Below are 20,181 nucleotides of genomic sequence, written 5' to 3' on the forward strand. Positions count from 1 at the left end.
CTCAGACGTACGTGTATTTCATGCAGGACTCCCATCCCCCCCACCCCCCCCCCCCCCCCCCCCCCCCCCCCCTCTTTTTTTTTTTTTTTTGTTGGAAAGGAACCGATCCGCTAGGCCATAGCCCATCCCTTCTCTCCCGCGTAACCTGACTCGCGGAGTGGCTGTAGGCTTCTTAAACTGTTCCTTCGTTATCCATCCCGGTCAGGATTAGCGGCATACTTAATAAACTATATTTTTTTTTGAAGTTGCCAGTTGTTGAGCTCGAGCAGCTTCTTATGTTCGATCACGTGGAGAGGGTTTATTATGGGCACGAGGGGGCACGTGCTGGGGGGATTCCGCCTCGGGATCCCCATCGCCGTCACGTGATTCGATGCGCTTCTTTCATTTCCGGGGGGGAGTTGCACCCAGCCATCAGCCACCCCCCGGCAGTCGCTGTCCTCTTCCCCTTACCGCCTCCGTCGCATACTCGCACACCGACGCGCCACGTGCGGGACCCACCATCCCCATCCCCCTCTCTCTCTCTCTCTCTCTCTCTCTCTCTCATCGTCGCCATTGGATTGTCTTCTCCAACGGCCAGCGATTTTTTCACTTCAATTTCTTTTTTAAATTCTCCAACCAATAATAGCGAGAAAAAGAAACGGACAGTGGGTACGCGTGTGGTCCTGTGTCGTACAGAGGGGCGCAGCGAGTACAGCTGGCGGCCGATGCTTCGGGATCGCCTGGGGGGCACGTCGGACCGGAATATTCCGTACGGAAATTTGTGAGTGTGTATGTGGGTGGAGTTGAGCGGAGGGTGGTGTCCACGTAGCGCAACCATGGCCGTGGTAGTACGGGGACGAGGGTGCAATTCCTGCCGTATGATTGGTGGAGCCCCCCTACATCACGTAAGAAAGAGATGTCACAACTGTATCCAGTTGGCACGGTGCCGTAATTTCTTTTTTTTTCTAAATTTTACCTTTATTTTTTTTGGGTACATTCTAATTTTACCTGTTTGAGTGAGAGAGAGAGAGAGAGAGAGAGAGAGGGACAAGGGTGGCGGAGAGGCGGCTACGCAGCGGGAGGGATGAAAGGATAATAAAAAAAAGTAAACGAGACAGCGGGGCAGCGGGGCGCGCTGGTGGTCCCCACGAAAACCGACACAACACGTGTCTCACCGTCAAAACCCCTTAACCGCGGTGACAACCACGCGGCGAGATTTTGCTGTGCGGTCCCGCACAGCAGCGGACCGACCTTCCTCCATCATTTGGATGAGCAGCACCAGGTGGGGCCCGGTGGCTCTTATCGTAACCAATAGTAGCTCGACGCATCAGCAGACCAGCACCGACGCCTGTTGCGGACCAAACATGTGATCGTTGCACGCATTGTATTAAGTAGCATACCGGCGGCAGCTGACTCGCGTAACTTTATAAAGGCACCCCCAATCTGTTGCGCTCCTTTCACGGGAAAAGAAAGAGACAGAGTACATCCAACAAAGAAGAAGAACGTGTATATCATTTCTCGAAGATAATAAAGAAAAAAGACGGTGGGCTTACTTTTTAGTTAGCATCAATCACGTAATCCATCAATCCTGCTGCTCTCAGTCACATGAAGTACATAAATTCCTCCTCCCTCTTCAAGAGCAGAACTCACCATCTAAACTCCAGTCTCCGTTTCCTCCTAATTTACTCTTTTTATGCCATTTTTCAAAGAGAAATGGCCGTAGATAAAATATCCAACGGCACAGCAAAAAAATAAAAATTTGAAGGCAAAACAAGCTTGTTAAAGCATAAGAGTGAGAAGGTTGGAGGATGGTGGAAGAGGAGGATTAAATTATTGATTTTTATCATTGATTTTTATTCATGTTACCCATCGTTATTAAATTATTGTCTCTATTATTACAAGGAAGCAAACTGGAGTTGAGTCATTGATTGACCCATTCCATCCCCTCATATACCCCACTATTTCTCCTCCCCCACTCGCTTCCACTTACAACCCTCCTCCACTCCCACTAGAAAAAGAGGGGAAGCTGAAACGGGGAGGCACCACCTTGATTCCTTTCTTGCTTCCTTTGCAATGGCAGCCGAGTGGGAGATTGGAACGGGAATGGATTTTGGAATGGGGATGGGAACGGGAGCTTCTTTTGCTGCTGCGTCGGCTGCTGCACCGCTTACTGGTAGTGCTTCTCCGGCCTACCTCTACGGACTTCCCTCCGCAGACACCCTCCGCATCGACGATCTCCTCGATTTTTCCAACCATGACCACTTCCCCTCCGCGGAAGCCCACCTCCTTCCCCCGCCGGAGCCCTCCTCCGCAGTCACCGCCACCACCCGCCCTTTCTCCGGCGACACCGACTCCTCCTCCGATTTCCAGCCTTACCACTACCCTTCCTCCTTCCCGGACGACCTCTACATTCCCGTAAGCACTGCACCGAAAACACCGATCTGATTGCTTTTTTACATTGCTTCTAATTTGGGCTTATATTGTAGAGCGAGGAGGCCGCGGAGCTGGAATGGCTGTCCAAGTTCGTGGAGGAATCCTTCTCCAACATCCCCTACCCACCCGCCGCCGCCGGCGTCGCCGCCCCAGCCGGCGATGCGAACCTCCGGGCGGAGCCCTCCGTCCCTGGGAGGGGCGCCAGGAGCAAGCGCTCCCGGGCCCCCACGGGCTCCGCCGCCGCCGCCTGGTCCTCCCTCCAACCGCATTCTCAATCCTCGCCATCGTCGTCGTCATCGTCGTCCGATTTCCCGCCGTCGAAGCCGAAGGCGAGCGCCGGCGATAATAACAACAACTGGAGGGGAAAGAAGGGTGGGGGGGAGATCGTGGAGGGCGGGGTTCGGCGGTGCACGCACTGCGCGTCGGAGAAGACGCCGCAGTGGCGGACGGGGCCACTGGGGCCGAAGACGCTGTGCAACGCGTGCGGGGTACGGTACAAGTCGGGCCGCCTGGTGCCGGAGTACCGGCCGGCTGCCAGCCCCACCTTCGTCCTCACCCAACACTCCAACTCCCACCGCAAGGTCATGGAGCTCCGCCGCCAGAAGGAGCTCCTCCTCCTTCACCACGAAAACCCCTCCTCCGCCGCAGCGGCCGCGGCCGCCGCTGCCGCCTCGTCCCCGCGACCTGAGCTCCTCTTCCACGACTACGGCGTCTGCTAATCCCATCCGCCGCCGCCTCTACTTCTTCCATTCCATCGGGAATTAACTTTTCCCCTATTCTCCTGTTTCTAAAAATTCTTGAATTTCGGCTCCCCATATCGGACGGTTGAGATTTATCGAGTTCTTTTTGTATTTTTTTTTTTTTTTTTTGCGTTGCTATTTTCTCGTGTGGTACTATAATACGGAGGGGGAGCGGGGGTGGAGAGGTTAGCGTGATGATAGGGATCGGGAGGCACGTGACGTGACGTGCTGAGGCCGCAGCCTTTGGCGCTGGTAAAAAGCGAAAAGATATTCTCGTCACGTGACGGACCCGGTGAATCTGATGACGATGATGAATGGGAATCAGCAGCGGGTCACGCTACGCCCTTTCTTCCATCATTAGCTCTATACCGTTCACCGCCAACTTTATCTTGATGATGGTGATGATGGCTGTCCGGACAAAGAAACGAAAATTCCTGGTTGATTTTTTTGCAAGCATTTGACCTAAACTATGATTTTGGAGAAAAAAAAAGTGCAATCCAAACGCTCATGGTTGATGACAGCCTTTCCCAATCCATGCACCAAGCTAAGTTTGGATCCTCGCAGTTCTTTGTCCGGTTAAATCACCCTCCCATCTCTTTTTGGGCACGTCCCGCTGATAATTTTAGCCTTTGGCAATGGTCCGCCATGGTTCGCAGAAGAACAATTTGAAAGCCACCATAACCAACCTTAGTAACTGCTACTCCATTACTCCATTTACTTTGTCCTTGGGGTGGAAATTCGGACCTTTTGAACGACATCGGATTTCAATTTCTTTCTTACGCCACTTCTCCCCGTACTCCGCGTTCACAGGCACGAAACAATTCCGATCAAAATTCTTTTCCTTCTTCTCCGATAAAAGGAAAAGGAGAAACCTTTTCTTTCCCGGGTATTGTTGACATTCGTATTTTAAAAGCCGAGAGGACCAACTTGGGTGTTCCCGTTCTTGGACATGGCAATAGTACTATTTATAAGAATTTTTCGAGAAGAATGCTATCTATAAACTAGTTTGTAAAGCATGCATGCCTTGCTGAAGGATGGCAAGGAATAATTGCTGCTATACGATCACAGCTATTCCCAATTAATGGAGCCCGAGGCTTTAGGTTGCACCAAGATTCGGATCCAGAATCTCTTGTTTCTGGGTAAAGAGGTATGACTATCGGGGACAAGTCCCAATGCATGCTAAATTACAAGTTTATGATTGAATTAAGCCCCTAATGACAAATATGATCTAACCTCCCTAGTTAAGGGAAAAAAAAAACCTTCACAAAATATCACTCTCAAATCCAAAGGGTAACAGACACTGCATACCTAAAAGGTGGATTATACAAACATACAAAGCTATTAATTAAATCATAATAATCTCAAAACAATACTAATAATAATTCTTCAATCCTCAAAAATTAATTTAATCAAAATCTAATCAAATTATGGTCATAAACAAATATCGCAAAGTAATACGAGTTATAATGTTCCAACTAATTATTATCATTCAAACTGAATAAAATATTCAAACTAAATCAAACTAATCTAAACTAAACTAAGCTACAAGTCCAAATAATCGCGAATATCTTTAGAAGATCTAGCACACTCTCTGACATTATGAGCAATTCATGATTTAGAATCTGAAAATAGAAAAAAAATAATGAGTTACACTAGCCCAATAAGCAAAATAAGTCATCAAAATGAGGTCTAAACATGCTAAACAAATAAAAAATCAATTAGCATGATACTGACTTAGAATAAACCAAATTTTGAAATATATATATTTTTTGCAAAATTTATTTTTCATAAACTGACAATAGATCTGACATCAGACTATGGTTGGCATGGGTCAGATAACAAATATAGGATGCACAAAGTGTCAGACAATAGATACCACTATTCTAACACTGGTGGCTCGATGTCGAAACTAATTTCTCGCATTACAAGTCAACATGACCAGCATATAATCTCCTTAGCAGGGCCAAATTATAGTTATACCGAGAATACATATATAAGACAAATTTTATAAATTAGCTGGTCATATTTTCCGAAGTTCATCTTATAAGAGTATTAAAATATATATCATATTTTAGAACAATTAGGATAGTAATAATAGCATACTTGATCCATTTGATCAAATATAAAATAGAGATTATAATCAAATTTAATAAATTAATTAAATTTTTTTAAAGATTATTAAAATATATTTTGAAGCGTTAGGTTACTTATCTCTTTTCGCTTTAAAATTCTACTTTGGTTAGACAGGCCAGTTTCACTTATTTAAAGCCATTAAAATCCAACATCAACAACTTTGAAGCTCAAGGAAGCTAAAAATAGTTTAAACTCAAGCAAAATGATCCAATTTGGGGCCCTGTAGGTTGTATGGGTTCATTTTCGAACAGGGGTAGAGAAAGGATAAGGTCGCCCAAGTCGTGGTGCTCGATTGCCAGTCGGTTCAAACAAGAAAACTCAATTGGTCAAGATCAATCTAGGTGACTCAATAAAGTCAATAGTGATCGAATTCCAAAGGGATCCGGCAACGGCTGAGATAATAGGTCGGCACGCCACCCGGGTATCGGGCAGTTTAGGGCCTCTACATTGGAGTCAACTTGGATCCGAACAAAAGAAAGACAGAACTTTAAATTAAGATTCTTAGGTCTGCTTAGATAGAAAAAGAAGGAAAATAGAGAGAAACGAGAGAGAAATAGGAGAGACAAGAAAAGAAGCTTCACCATCTCTCTTGGAAAAGTAAGAGGAGGCTAGGATCGCCGGGGATTGTGCCCGAGGGCATGGCCAGCGGTTGGATGTGGTGAGCCGCCAGTAATCAACCGACAAGAAATCAAAAGGAAAAGTGTTGAAAAATAGGAGAATTAGAGTGTTTCCTTCTTTGTAGCTTTTCACCACTCACCAGCGGTCTGTTGGAAATAGTCGACGGACACAAGGAGAACTCAACCAAGGGTCCAACATTAAGAGGCAGCAGTGCTAACGGGCAAAAAAAAGAGAGAGAAGGGCACCAAAAAAATAAGGAAGTAAACTTGGTCAATTTCCGACCAAATTATCGATGGAATCTAGCAAGCAAGAAGCCCTATTACCAAGGAAAGGGAAGAGGGAGAGGAACCTAGGCTTACCTTAGCCTCCGACGGCATCTACAGCTTGGTTTTCCATCGAGCACAATGCTAGGGACTGGCAAATTTGAAAGAAGAGCAAGAAAGAGCGACAAAGAAGAAAAGCTCTCGGTAGTGGAGTGTCATGGAGGAAAAGGATTCTCTCTTACAGAGAAGGTTTAGGGTTCACAACAGCCCCAAGGCTCCGATTCCTTCCCAAACTCGACGGAGAAGAAAACTTATATTAGGAGTTCTCTATTTGTCCACCATGTACACTGCCGGCCGATGGAACGGCTCGTCTGGTCTAGGCTGGCCAATGAGCCAGGCGGTGCCTCACACAAACATCAGAGCAACTATAGAGGGAAATGTAAAAACAAGGCCACCAAATGGCTCCATATTGGTTTCCAAGCCATTCCAACAGCATTTCCTGAAACTCACTGGCAGAAGAGAGGGAACCAAGGTGAATATTATTCGCGACTTTAAACACTCCCCACCGCGCTTTTCACAAGAAATGATGATAAGAACTGAACGGGTTTACATTTAAGGTTTTCCGCTTTCTTTTTAGACGTTCCTTGCTTTTGCTCCTCTTACATGCAGACGGGCAACTGTAGCAATGACGGTAGATTGCCTACCATCAGCGAAGAACAAGAGGTAAAAGGGAGCAACAAGAACCGAAACCACCCAACCTTGCCTCCTCGCTTGTCCTCGGGTGGTAAGGCAATCAATTCCTCCAAATAATGTCTGTAGATTTCAATCTGATTTGGGTCTGAAAATATCCCGAGTACGTGATCGAATGTGGATAGAAATAACGGACACTGTAGCAGTAGCAGCGGAGGCAGCCACAACTCCGATATCGGAGGACGACTGAGGAGCTCCAGTCAATGACTCGCATGGCTAGACCCTTCCCCAGCCTTGAAGCTCGAACAAGGAGCAGCTATATGGAACTTAACGGAATCAGATCTTCAGCAGCATTTGAAACCTTTCGATATTGGTCTATTCACTCAATTTTTTTTTAAAAAAAGAGAATTTTTGTTTTTAACCCAGTCTATTACAACATGATGCACCTCCATGAATTCAATTACCTAAATGCAATGCTTATGCAGATTTTGTAAGGCTGCAGAAATTGACAGGCAAATGTAAAACGACAATTATACCAGGAGATATTCATTTAATTCATCTAATGTACATATATACATCATCAACATAATGCCATCCAAAGAAGTATAGACATGTCTATTTGGTGCAAAGAGTTGCACCTAGTCTGTGGTGCGGTTCAATGGTTACCATCAGAGATGCCGCTAGAGACCATTCCGTCGTCCATAGCTTTTGGCCCGCCACAAGATCTTGACGCTGCTTCAAATAGCATTTCAATCTCTGGCGTACAGCGTGCGAATGACCTGTTCCAGAAGCTGTACCGTGGATTCTGCGTATTACACACATCGGAGTATTCAGATGGCAGAAAATAGCACTTAAAAAACAGGATAAATACTTTTCATCCCAAGAAAGAAAGGAAAAAAAAGGGACAAATGCGGAAGCAATAGACATGCCATATGGCCACAAATTTAAGAAAGGTACCTTGATCAGCTCGATGAAAGTGACAAGCAGACCCCATGGATGAGGACCGTGAACTATCAAGCGCTCTAACAGCACCCGTGTTATCTGCTCCTGGATGATGTCCTGCGATCACAATAAGTGAATGAATTTCCCAAGACTTTGCATCTAAGCTTGACTTGAAGCAACCAGAAGACTAGAAGCCAATCAGGCATAAAGGAGCAAACTACAAAAATAAATTCAAACGGACTCATGCCTACAGCAATCTCCCAAGTAGCTATCTCTTGCCGGATTGCAGCCTCAGATCTGTGCGCAAGAGAGTTCTACTTGGATGGAAGTAATCACAAGCCTATGTAGCACACATGCACCTAACAAACATGATGCGACTATCTTAGAAAAATTGAACACATCACCACTCTAATATGGACAACCTCTGCCAGCAAATACCACCTGAGCTGTCCTCGGTCAACCTTCAAGTGACTTTGAGCTACAGTAGTGGTGATGTTCCTAATGCAATGGAAATCAATGAAGATGTTAAGTTCATCAGTGGAAGACATGACTCCTGTCAAACCAAATAGCACCTTACCTATTGTAGAACACTGACAATATTCCAATGTAAATCACTGACCAGAACCCTAAACCCTCCAGCAGAAATAAAGCTCTAGTATGTTACAGTACTAGCCTCCAGCTGTTTCAAACATCCAGTAACTATATTTTATCTAAATAATGCTAAATATCAGCATCAGAATATTCAGCAAGCTCTTGCCATACACTGTCTCACATGTACGTCCTCAACACCTCATTTACCACTTGCCAATGACATTTTAAGAGTTTGCAATGTTGGCTGTCATCTATCTGCCATGTCTGACATGATTCACATGGTAAGGTACATGATTTTCAGTTGCGCTAGTAGGTGCATATGCAAATGCAGTAAAGTACTTTAGCTCCTTGCTACAGTAGTAACCTGACTATTGGAAGATGAAAGTGAGTTCCAAGAAATGCACCTCTGGTGTACCAGTTATCGTGCCCACGGTAAACACGAGGTAGCCAAGTGTGGAGCGGATTATATTGCTCAGTAACTTTGATTAACACGTCTGAAATCGTGATAAATGTCATTGTCGTAACAAGTCTGAGATGCACAATCTACACTTGTCCTATTATTCCATGTCAAAAAAATTCTCTGTTGCTCCAAAATCTTAACCTTTCAATTTCAAGTTGAGCCAAAATCTTTCTAAACTCAAGTCGCTTGATGTGATTACCATGTTATTAACGTTAAGAGTACAGATGAAATCATCTTCGTGTCCATTCAAATAATGAGACCACTTACATGCAAATATATTCCCATTTCTTTGCCTTCCTGAAATGCATCAAACCATTAAGTGACATCAACATATACAATATTTTTCCTTGCATACAAGTCAATAGACTTCTGCAGGATCATGAAAATGCCCCCCTCCAGGTCAGTGTACAAAATTGCCAACTCTAAATCAAGCTTACCCACCTTCAGTTTATACAAAGCCACAGACCTCACGGATCATATGTATCAACGTGTGTGTGACCATTGAAAAAAGGTGCATATACAACATTACTCCAGATGGCACCACTCTTGATACATTACGCCTTTCTAACTGTCACCACCAATATGTAGAAAATTCTCAACCCATTAGTGTGCCTCATGAGGTCTCATGACATCCACAGCTGCCTTCAATTGCTTGCAATGTTGCCCACAACCACCACATAGATCATCCTCCATCCTCCAAGGTGTATGTTGACATGCTTTCATACAGAAAGCAATTAGGTAGCGGCATGTTCCTCTTGGATGTTGGTAACAGAGTTGTTTTGCTATCAGAATTCTAGATTTTGTCTTTTATTAGGTTTCTTAAAGACAAGATCTTCACTCTCCTCTAACCACGGGAATGTGCCCTCAGCAACATTCAAATGATGCTAAGAAAGATTACTCCAACTAATCTAGCATATTGAATCATCCACATCCAGCATGTGCTTATTTGTTCACCACAACATCAAACAACATCCAGAATCGTAATAACCACAAGTACCTTGTGGATTATTGACATATTCTTTACCCCATATGTGTAACTAGGAAGACATCATTACTATCCTCTCAAAGTTAAGTTATCGAAATATAAGGATCTCAGCAAGAGAACCTTTACTTTTAGCATGGTCAACATGCTAGAATCATACCTCTCCCCAGGGCTGCCACTTGGGGAGTTTCGTTCTAGTTAATGGCTAATCTATACTTAAAATGACAAACAGAAAATTCAATCCAACTATAAATCCAACCATTGAACTACCCAGGACTGTATCCAAGTCTCAAATTTTTAACTTAAACACATGGGCGAAGTTAGTTTACAGCCATGTACTCCACAAAAAAATACACGAAAAGAAAAAAAAAAAATACACGAAAAGAGTGACCGTTTGACATTTTTAACAACCATGTACTCCACAAAATTCTGTACTCTTTCTTCTCAAACTTAAGTGGGTTCGGCCAGGTCTAATCAGGACATGTCCAATTGTCACTAGCAGTATAATCTGAGTAGAGTTCAGATTTCAAGTTGAAACCTGATACATAGTTTTGATGTCTGGTACAGATTAGATTTGTGTCCAGGCTGTAAGCCAATCCACCTGCACCCCTAGGTTTGACTGCCTAGAACTAGAGAAAACATCTACTTCACACGAGATAAACTTATTCTTTAGAGCTGCATACTGGAAGATCTCAAGCAACTGCATGTAGAAAATATACAATCCCTTTTGCAAGATCTTAAGCACTTGCACTACTTAAGTGCTTTTTGATAGAATACCCCAGAAAACAGGACCTAGGGCTAATGCACATGGCTGATGTAAGCAGATTTTGGAATGCAAAAGATTGCAGTGCTGCGTCATGTCACCTTCAAGCATCTAGAAGTGCTAAGACTTTAGAATTCCTAAAAGTTGCTGTTCACATAAACCTCCATAATGATCAGATCAGGCTTTTAAATACCATGAAACGGAGTCGTCCATGATTTTCTATGAAACAGGATGCCCAGCATATTGACACTCGGGATGATGGATGTCTCAAACCACACTAGTCCATTTCATGACTCGTTCCATTCTAATACTCCGGATCGTGGTCCATCTCGACACTTAGGATGGCAGGATGCCCCACCAACCCACCAATATTTAAAATCTTAGGTCAGATTTTACGATAGAGAAATGTGGTAGTTAGATGCTGAAAATAAAGGTAAAGTCGAGACACCAGCATAAAATTCATCTCTTACATTGACCTTCACCGCAATACTAGTCAAAGGAGACAAAAGGCAAATGGTGCTACGATGCTAATAGCATGTAATATCTTAACCTTCGCTGTACTAAATTTTACAGAACATCATAGCATTTAACGTCATCCAAAATAAAACTATCAATTAATCAAAATTTATGGTGATGCCTCACAAGATTCTACAACCACAAGTCATAGTACCTACATGCCAGAAAAAGGAAAGGAATGCTGCAAAAGATGATGCAATCGAACTTACCTGGTTTGCCTCTGCAAACAAGTACAGAAGGACAAACGAGAAGTAATGTGTATGGTTGTTTGGGTAGCGCAATTGGTTGGCAACTGCATTAAGAAAGAGGTAGCGGCCTTCTGTATCCAAGTTTTTTATTAGGCTCTGGAATATATCCATAGCTGCCCCAACTAGAAAAATATCCATCGGAGGGCTATGGGTCATTTGCTGTGCAGGTGCATGCTGAGGAGTAGACTTGCTCTGCAGTTGTTGTATAGCCTGCAACGTCAAAAAAAGGTATCATCAACAATACTTAGACCAAATACCTAAGAAACAGACAAAATTATAACAGATAATAACTACCTCCAAGTTCCAATAATATGCACCAAAGAATGCTTACCAACACAAATACAGCAAAAGAGTAAAAGAAACAATCAATGGCTATAACAAAAGGCTGTTGGTTAATTTGTCGTTAACTCATGCATATGCTAATAACTATAATAATGAGAAAAATCTCAGAAACCACTCCCATATTCTGGAAAAGGGCATCCTGCATGATATAATGTAATAACAATTAATTAATTAATTAATTAATTAATTAATAAAGGTTACATTGTAGAATTGCTTCAAATCGAAAAGAAGCTGAAGTTAAACAAAGGATCACTTAAGTAATTAGGCATGCATGTAGCCTAAATCTTTCTTACTATTTGCACCATAATGAAACCGTGAACCAATCTTTAACAGTCTTTTATGCTTATCAAACAGTCACCCATCACATACTAAGAGTCAACAAGAATATTAGGATTGGCGACTCAGGACTCACCGATAAGAAATGTATTCCACCAAGATACTACAAGAAATAACCATTAAGTTAGAGATCTAATACAAACAGTATCAAATATGATTTCTCGAATGCCTTAGAGGTTCAAAATGTTCATTCTTTGCATACTTAGTATTAGATTAAATATATACTCATGAATTTTAATAATCTTAAACAAAAGGAATTTATGCCACATAATCTAAAATAGTAACTAATATGTACGTAAATGGTTAGGAAGTTTTTTTGAAACTTTCCATGTTAAAGAATCTACATGTTATTAGTGATACGTGGGAATGCTCCGAGTGCAAAATAAAATATACCTGCATGCCAACATAAAGCACAAGTGAGTTGATCAGAGGTACATTGTAACGGGTCCCCGCCAGGTTTGCCTCATTTTGGGGAAGCAGCAATCTTTGCTTCAGTTCGGTTAAAGAGGGAGATCCTTCCGATCTTGTCTGCAGGATTACATAAGAATCGTGGTAAAACTAATCTAAGTGAACGAGACAGCATAATTAGTAATAATGTGTCTCAGGATACAACTAAGACTGGGCCGAGTAAAAGAAGAATTACAAAATGCATGCCCAGGAAACTAACATTTCAGCAGTTTTACAAGACACAGACATGTCAAACAAAATTCATCCCATAAATGCATAAGCTCGAGCTGACGCAAATATACCTTGAGATACTCATCAATCTCAGCCTTAATCTGCTTAGCTTTGAGAGCACTATCAACATCATATAAAATGCGTGGGGATTGGCTAATTTCAGCTAGAAGACCAACCTGTGTTTGAAGTAGTAAAAGTTAGTAATCAAATCTGTATACTATTATTTTTCTCCTACACAACAAAAGAGTGTAGAACAGTAACTCCAAGAAATAAGTCATGCAGCAGCCACCTTTAAGTTGGGAGTGTAAGGATCAGGAAGCCTCATATCGCGAGGGAAAGCACTGAGAATAACATTGCGCATTTGAATGCAACTAGGAGGGATCACATCGCAAAAACTGAAGTGATAATCACAGAGAAATTCAGGGAAATCATGAAGCAGTACAAGCAGCACCCGCAGTGTGCCTTTGTACAGAAAGCGAACCTGTCCCAAAATAAAAAAACAAAAAATGCTTTAATCCAAGGATCTCAACTTCAAAAGGTTAAAAAGTCAAAAATAAAATAAGGAGGTAAAAAAGACAAACTGGTTCTCCCAGCTCAGCATTTCTCAAGTGGGGCTCCATAAATTTGAACAAGTCAACAAGCAAACGCTGGAAAAATGGCCAACCCTTGGGCGAATTGCACATCAGCAATTTTGGCATGAAGTTTCTGTGGCTCAACAACTCAAGCCATGCAAAGCTATAAAAACACTCTAGTTAGACATAAAGGCCTTGGCATGAAAAGGAGGAAAAGAAAAAGCATAGTGATATGTTCTGGACTTATTCAGCTGAAGCCCCTTTATAAAATAAATAAAAAAACAAGAAGGGGGTAGGTTTTGTTCTCATGTTTCTGGTGGTGCATTAGCTTTAAGAAGTCTTTCATTTCATGTGGCTTAACAAAGATTGTCAAAAATACGTGGATGCTGCATCTAACAGGATCTAAAAAAACATATAAATTCTATCATTAAGCTCCTAAAGAGCTGGTCATAACAAGAAGGAATTCATTCATGTTAAAAATATTGAACTAAAAATATAAATTAGCATGTCAACTGAAGCTTTGCAGTAACAACAGGTGAGTGGACATAGGTATTTATTCTTGAACATAAGATTTAAGAAGACAGAGGACACGGATTAAGATTCATAGATTCCAGTTAAATGAAAACAAGGTTTACGATAACATTTCTGGTGCAAGCAATTATAAATAACATGCTTCTGTTAACCAACAAGCTCTGCTATTTATTAACACTACTTTAGCAAAAGATTTTTTAGCAAATAAATGTATAATGAAGCTTTGTGATTGCCTACCAACTGGGATCATGAAGCCATGAAAATTGAACTTCAATAGGAAGCTCATATAGATAAAGCACATGATGGACTTATCATTAAAAGGCAGGGAAAAAAAAAGCAAATGTCCAAACCTCCAACCAGGAACCTTCATGGGTTGCAAAGCATGGAGAGCATTTGCAAAAGAAGTCAACACCTAAGAGTAGTAGATCAACATCAGATAAATAAGAATTCACAAGGATGATCACAAATTATTCTCATAGCACATACCTGAAAGTTAGCACCGTCAGGGACAGGGTCTGGAGAAGCAAGGTCCAAAAGCCAGTTAATAAACAGCCTGAAGTATGGCCTTGGGTTGAAAGACAGCTTCTTTTCTTCTGCATCTTTTTGGATGACTCTTACAGTAACTGACAGGATCTGTTGATGAAACAGCATCAGAAGAAAATGCAATGATAATAATGCTCAGTAAAGCAAAACAAAAGTAGCCAAACTTCTTGAGATCCAACCCTGGGGAGAAGAATAGCTTTACTTGATCCTTGATCCACTGAACAGTACTGAAAACAAAAGTAAAAGAATTAGATGAAGAAAAACTAATCAGAACAAGATCAACCAGTGGTGGATTCATGATTTATTTCCAGAAGGAACCAGCCTATGCCATGTACACAGTATTTGAATCAAGGGAGTATGATGCAATCATGCATGTTTTGAGTGTAGGTCTCTTTTGATTGTTCAACAGATTAAAATGAGGATTAATAATATAACTTTTGCACAAGAGAAAAAAAGCTCGAGTCTATATAAGAAGCAGCTTAAATGTTGACACTTTTTGAAAAATTACCTTCATAATTCTGTAACTTTTCAAGGGTTATGTATATACAAATTTTTGACGAAAACTTGTTTTTTACTCAAGAACAAAACAAAACAAAAATGAAAGTTGTTGCTGCCTTCAAAAGAAACCCGAAGCAGCAAATTTTAAAAAGTCAGAAATTGAGGTCCACCACCCACCTACTGGATCAACTTCCATTTTATCTTTAGTCCCTGTCGAATGAAACTATTATTCACGGTACATGGTCTTGATGGTTATGTTATGCTTAACCCTTGTTTGTGCATACGTATGGGCATAACAGTGTAAGGGGCTAAATGTACAAGCTAAATTGCATAAGAATTTAATGTAACTTGGCGGTCAAACAACATATTGGGTGTTAAGGCCCCCCCACCCAGAGAGAGAAAGAGAGTAATGCCTGGGAGGCACCCATTCCATGCATAAAAGAAGTTCCTCGTGCCACATGGCACCAAAAGTCCCCACCCCCCTCGTCTATCTCACACACACATTTTTTGCCCTTTCTTTTGGTTATTTCCAAATCCATGCACCTACATAAGTGCATTCACTAAATCAGAATGATTTGACTAAAACTTCCCCATATCCTAATCCAATATGGGGTTTTAAAATTCAAATCTTATTGCAGCACTATTGTCATAAAAATGAAAATCTCAATATCAAGATCAGGTTAGGAAACAGGATATGGCATAACATATAAAGAAAATAGATTTTTTTAGAAATCCCAAGCAAGGCAGTTGCCCAATTTTACATCTCTGGCTCTGCCTGCAGATACAACTGAATTCCTACACAAGATATGACATAGCATACATATACAGAATAGAATTTTTAGAAATCTCTGGCAGGGTATTTGCCCCTTTTCACATCCCTGGCTCTGCCTATAAATATAACTCAAAATTCCTACACAGGAAGTATAGACCACAGATGCATGCACGCAAACACATGTATACACATAAATGTGTCTGTAGAAACGTATGCAATCTCAAAAATAAATAGATTTGTGTGCATGCTACATATGTTTAAGGTACCTTCAGAACTAGTGCCACAAGCTTTGCATATGAATCAATGGAAAAGTAGGGGAGCTGCTGGAGTTGTTGTAATTGCTGAACTGACTGGAGTGACACTAAGCCTGGAGAACTGACTTGCTCAGGGAGTATACAAAGTGAAACAGAAAGTTCCTGAAATATCATAAAAATTAGCATCTTAAGATTCGTAACCATCTAGAGGAAATACCAAATTAGTATGGGTCTCCAAATGAGAAATTATCTAGATCACCATCAGAATACGGAAGAACCGGTCTGTGATATCATCGCCCTTAAGCAGACCACTTTGTTCCAACTGTGAGATGTAACGACTATATGCCGAATCGTTTGTAGTTGGAAGATCACAAATCTGACACCAATCACCAAAGAGAACAGCAACCTACAACATAAACCAAGAAATTCCCAGCAGTCAAAAAAAAAAAAGTGGTTCACAAAGATTAAATGAAAAAGGGCAATAATACAATGAACATGATAAGAAGTGCCGCAAAAGTTTGAACTTTGAAGTCTTCCAATATCTACAATAGTTTCTAAACAACACACCGATTCAAGAAAGACATGGTAACAGTAGTGTCAATAGTGAAATTTGGATCGAAGTGCCAATGAAAAGTTCTGAAAATCACAGTCAAACATAACTAACCCCTCCCGGTGCTCTATAGATAAGCTTTTTTTTCAATAAGAATCACAACTGAAATCTGGTATTCAGGCCCACTATCTTTGGCTGACAATTATTGGTTGACCTGTTCAATATGAAAATTCCTGTACCTTGGAGCCATTCTTTCCCATTTCAATTTCATGAACTCCTTGTGGAAGAAATTTCATTTGTAAATGCCAGTTCAGATGTGCACTTACTTCCCAAGCATAACTCACAGTTCAAGAAAGGGCACCATTTAGTGCGGGCGGGCATCCCCGGTCCAGTTCTTCACTTATTTGTATATTATACAATTTTCAACCAATATACGTATATATACAGTATGTAAATACATAGAACCAATATATATGTATATATGATGTATATGTATATCAGTATATGCATGCATGCATATAAATGTTCATATATATTGTACAATTTAACATCATAATCAACTGAATGCATTAAAAAAGAAATTGTGAAGGACCTGATCTCGGAAACCAGCAGGATCTGCCACTGTAGGATCATTAGCATTATAATCCTCTCTATTTGGCAAGAAACGACCAGAAAGTATCTGTTGCAATTAGAATTAGATCAGGTTAATTTGCCACATCCTGAAAATCAAACTATGTACATTATACTAAATTCAGAATCAAGATATTCAATAAATTGGCCATGGAAGTTTTTATTTACCTTTTTATTATCCCTAGACTGCCTGGCTTTCTCGCTAGCAGTAAAATTGGGTGCAGTGTTCAAACTATTTCGGGCAATCTCAACTAGCTGCTGCAATGACTCTGGCGAACCCGGCCTCAGCGCTAACTGCTAGTTCAAATGTAATATTAACTACAAATAGGTGACAAGATAATGATAGCACCATCTAGCAATTGCAAACTATGCAGACCTTTGTCAAGGTTTCCATGACATTGTACAGTTCTGATGTGCTGACTACAGTTCCCTGAACAACCAATGCTTGGACAATGGACATCGCAAACTCCATAGCAACTTCTGTGAATGAATGCAACTTGTCAGCATTTGATTAGTTAAATGAATGCTTCTCAGACACATAAAAAGCCCCAGAAAATTTAGCTTTCAGAGGAATAAAGAAAAGTTCCACTGGGGTTTGTTTGACATAATTCACCCTTCCTGTGAGAGCGCAACAGCCAACTAGGAGCCAAACCATAAATCAAGTTAAACAGTTCAGTAACAATCAAAGCTGAAAACAAATATTTTACGACATACTATTCCTCCCTCCATCAATAAGTTTTGCCAGATGGACATCGTACTCTGCAAGATTTAGCAACTCAGATCGAATAAGACCAATTGTTATGTCTATATTGAACTTACGCTCCTCATCTGAGTATATAACCTGCAACAGGATAATCAACAGCAGTGATTAAACATAATAGGGAATCCGAACTACAAGATAAAAAAACAGAAAATGAAAAAAAATAAGGAAACACTCAAAAATAAAGTTTGAGAAACAATGTCCATCAAAAATGATTTTGGCATGTACAACCAAAAACAGAATAGACTTGCACTGAGAACAAACTAAATCATATTAGCCCTACAAATGGCAAACAACTTGAGAAGAACTTAACTGAATCATTGCAATAACTATTCATCAAACATTATATTTTTCGCAAGAAAGTAGTAGCTGGAACCTTGATAATGTCACAATAAAATACAGATACATAATCGGATTAATATCAAATAGCATGAGTGAAATTTTTTTGGTTTCTCGAGCTTTACAAGCATCAAAAATTTACTAAATGGTAATCAGTACCAATGGTAGATCTGGAACACATAGCCCTCTCCCTTAGCCTTCTCCATAATTCAGAATCCTAAGTTGGGGGAGGGGACCCTCACCTGATAAAATCTTAACCAATTTTGTAACATACAGGTTCATAAAGCAAGGCATTCTACCTCTCACTCGCAGATGGTGTGTACAAGTTAATCCATTTGACAGGGATTCCCTCAACAAACTCTGTGTATAGTGTACCCCATACCTCACCCCCACCACCCCAACCCATACACAAAAAAAAGAAGCAAAACTAATGTCCTCATCTGTCCCTTCTCATTATTTGCTATTACATCCCATGTTTCATCCCCTAGTTCCCTCCCATGACGTCTCTCCCTTTTTCTAGGCTGGCTCTTTCACACACACATACATGTACACATAGCACACACACACATAAACACCCATATATTCATCAATCTCATCTTACCGGCCTATATTGCCCTCATTTCTCAATCCACGGTTCCCATCCACACAATCTCTTTTCTTTTTCCAACCATGTCCTCCTACCTTCAAGCAATTCTACAGCAAATAGTTGTGTATAAATGCTCCTATAGAATTTTTTATTTAGATAAAAAAGTAGCAATTTGTTTATTCTCTTTGAAAATGAAAGTTCATTTAGAAATTTGTAGAAATGAAATACATTATCTATACTTTCAAAAAGCAGCTTTGAATTCACAATTTTTAATGTGGTATAGTTACCACAAGTATATGAGATATCCCATGTGCAATACATATACATGTTTACTAGTGTAATTCACACAAGGAATCCTAATCAACAACATAATACTCAAGCTCAAGCAAGTATATCTGTCACATTACAAGATATGGTTTCATTTAATATGACAATGAAGCTTGTTTTGTGTCCTACAACGAGATTTGTGTCATACAATTCAAACAAATATTAACTATGTTGGTTCTGAAGAAATACAGAAACAGTAGTTTGCACTTTTAAAAAAATGCATCATTTTCCTCATAAGACTCACTTAAGCTTACACGTGATAACATAAAGAGTTAGCACATAAATACATACTCATACATCTAAATTCTCGTGGCAATACAACTCCATTTCAGAAGTTATCATGTCAAGTAAGTGTTGCCATTAGATACCAGTCTTGTGTTGAGAAAATCATAACAAAATTAACAGTGAAGCACGTAAAATAAGAAAATAATTGAACGGAAGATGCCTTTAATTTTATGAAGTCTTTGTTACAGCTAGAAAAAAACTTCAAGGCAACAAATTGATTGCATGTTCAAATAAATTAGCTACTTTTCTATTCTCTTGCTTTACATTTATATAAAAAAATAAATTCAAATGTTTATCATCTAGTGAAATATGTCACATTTGAATAAAAGTGCCAACTTTGACCAGATAATAGAGACATAAGAGAATGACCCCCACCCAATAAATAAATAGACTAATATAGACTTTGATCACACTGTTCTTGACAATTAGAATAAAGTTGTAATGTTTTCCCCGAAGCGTTTATAAATCATAGAGCACATACCCAGCTTGTTAGTTCTTTGACAACAAGCTTGCAAACATCTCGTATGGCAGCAAGAATTGCTAGGTAGGAGGCAACATGAGTACCATTTGATGCATCCTCATATAAACTTTTGAAAGCCTGTATCACAATAGATTTCCACCATAAACTACCAAGACAATATATACTAGAGAGTCGTATTCCATTTAACATGATAGAATAAGAGACCTTCTGAGCAACAGCCAGTGCAGCCTCATCTCGGCTAACGCATCTGAGTATGATATCTGGAACCTCAGCAACAATTCCCTTCATACAAGTATGAAATTAAAGTTGGGCAAAATGAATCCTCTCATCATTTACCTT

General features: G+C 40.6%; 2 protein-coding genes across 3 annotated transcripts in view; one reads left to right on the top strand and one right to left on the bottom strand.

The window, feature by feature from the left end:
- Window positions 1-1,818: 1,818 nt before the first annotated feature.
- Window positions 1,819-3,279, top strand: LOC103711641 (GATA transcription factor 4-like). Its single transcript, XM_008797879.4, has 2 exons — window positions 1,819-2,394; window positions 2,466-3,279. Exons 1-2 carry the CDS (start codon window positions 2,053-2,055, stop codon window positions 3,129-3,131), a joined length of 1,008 nt encoding a protein of 335 aa, XP_008796101.2. The 5' UTR covers window positions 1,819-2,052; the 3' UTR covers window positions 3,132-3,279.
- Window positions 3,280-7,361: 4,082 nt separating this feature from the next.
- Window positions 7,362-20,181, bottom strand: part of LOC103711640 (CCR4-NOT transcription complex subunit 1-like) — a 33,688-nt gene continuing 20,868 nt past the window's right edge. For both annotated transcript variants that reach the window (XM_008797877.4, XM_008797878.4), the window contains exons 34-51: window positions 20,047-20,124; window positions 19,843-19,959; window positions 17,779-17,905; window positions 17,441-17,544; window positions 17,233-17,358; window positions 17,027-17,113; window positions 16,144-16,290; window positions 15,897-16,046; window positions 14,540-14,587; window positions 14,304-14,450; window positions 14,168-14,229; window positions 13,296-13,449; window positions 13,004-13,195; window positions 12,786-12,890; window positions 12,430-12,564; window positions 11,320-11,568; window positions 7,814-7,915; window positions 7,362-7,661 (exon numbers count right to left, since the gene is read on the bottom strand). In XM_008797877.4, coding sequence (XP_008796099.2) covers window positions 7,512-7,661; window positions 7,814-7,915; window positions 11,320-11,568; window positions 12,430-12,564; window positions 12,786-12,890; window positions 13,004-13,195; window positions 13,296-13,449; window positions 14,168-14,229; window positions 14,304-14,450; window positions 14,540-14,587; window positions 15,897-16,046; window positions 16,144-16,290; window positions 17,027-17,113; window positions 17,233-17,358; window positions 17,441-17,544; window positions 17,779-17,905; window positions 19,843-19,959; window positions 20,047-20,124 — 2,280 coding nt within the window. In that variant the 3' untranslated portion in view covers window positions 7,362-7,511. The remainder of the gene's footprint in view (window positions 7,662-7,813; window positions 7,916-11,319; window positions 11,569-12,429; window positions 12,565-12,785; window positions 12,891-13,003; window positions 13,196-13,295; window positions 13,450-14,167; window positions 14,230-14,303; window positions 14,451-14,539; window positions 14,588-15,896; window positions 16,047-16,143; window positions 16,291-17,026; window positions 17,114-17,232; window positions 17,359-17,440; window positions 17,545-17,778; window positions 17,906-19,842; window positions 19,960-20,046; window positions 20,125-20,181) is intronic.

The sequence above is a fragment of the Phoenix dactylifera genome, chromosome 5, assembly GCF_009389715.1.
Source record: "Phoenix dactylifera cultivar Barhee BC4 chromosome 5, palm_55x_up_171113_PBpolish2nd_filt_p, whole genome shotgun sequence".
Classification (NCBI taxonomy): domain Eukaryota; kingdom Viridiplantae; phylum Streptophyta; class Magnoliopsida; order Arecales; family Arecaceae; genus Phoenix; species Phoenix dactylifera.

Coding starts and splice junctions, on each gene's coding strand:
- LOC103711641 (XM_008797879.4), top strand. CDS start 2,053: ATGGCAGCCGAGTGGGAGATTGGAACGGGAATGGATTTTGGAATGGGG. Junction 2,395..2,465: donor CGGACGACCTCTACATTCCC/GTAAGCACTGCA, acceptor CTTATATTGTAG/AGCGAGGAGGCCGCGGAGCT.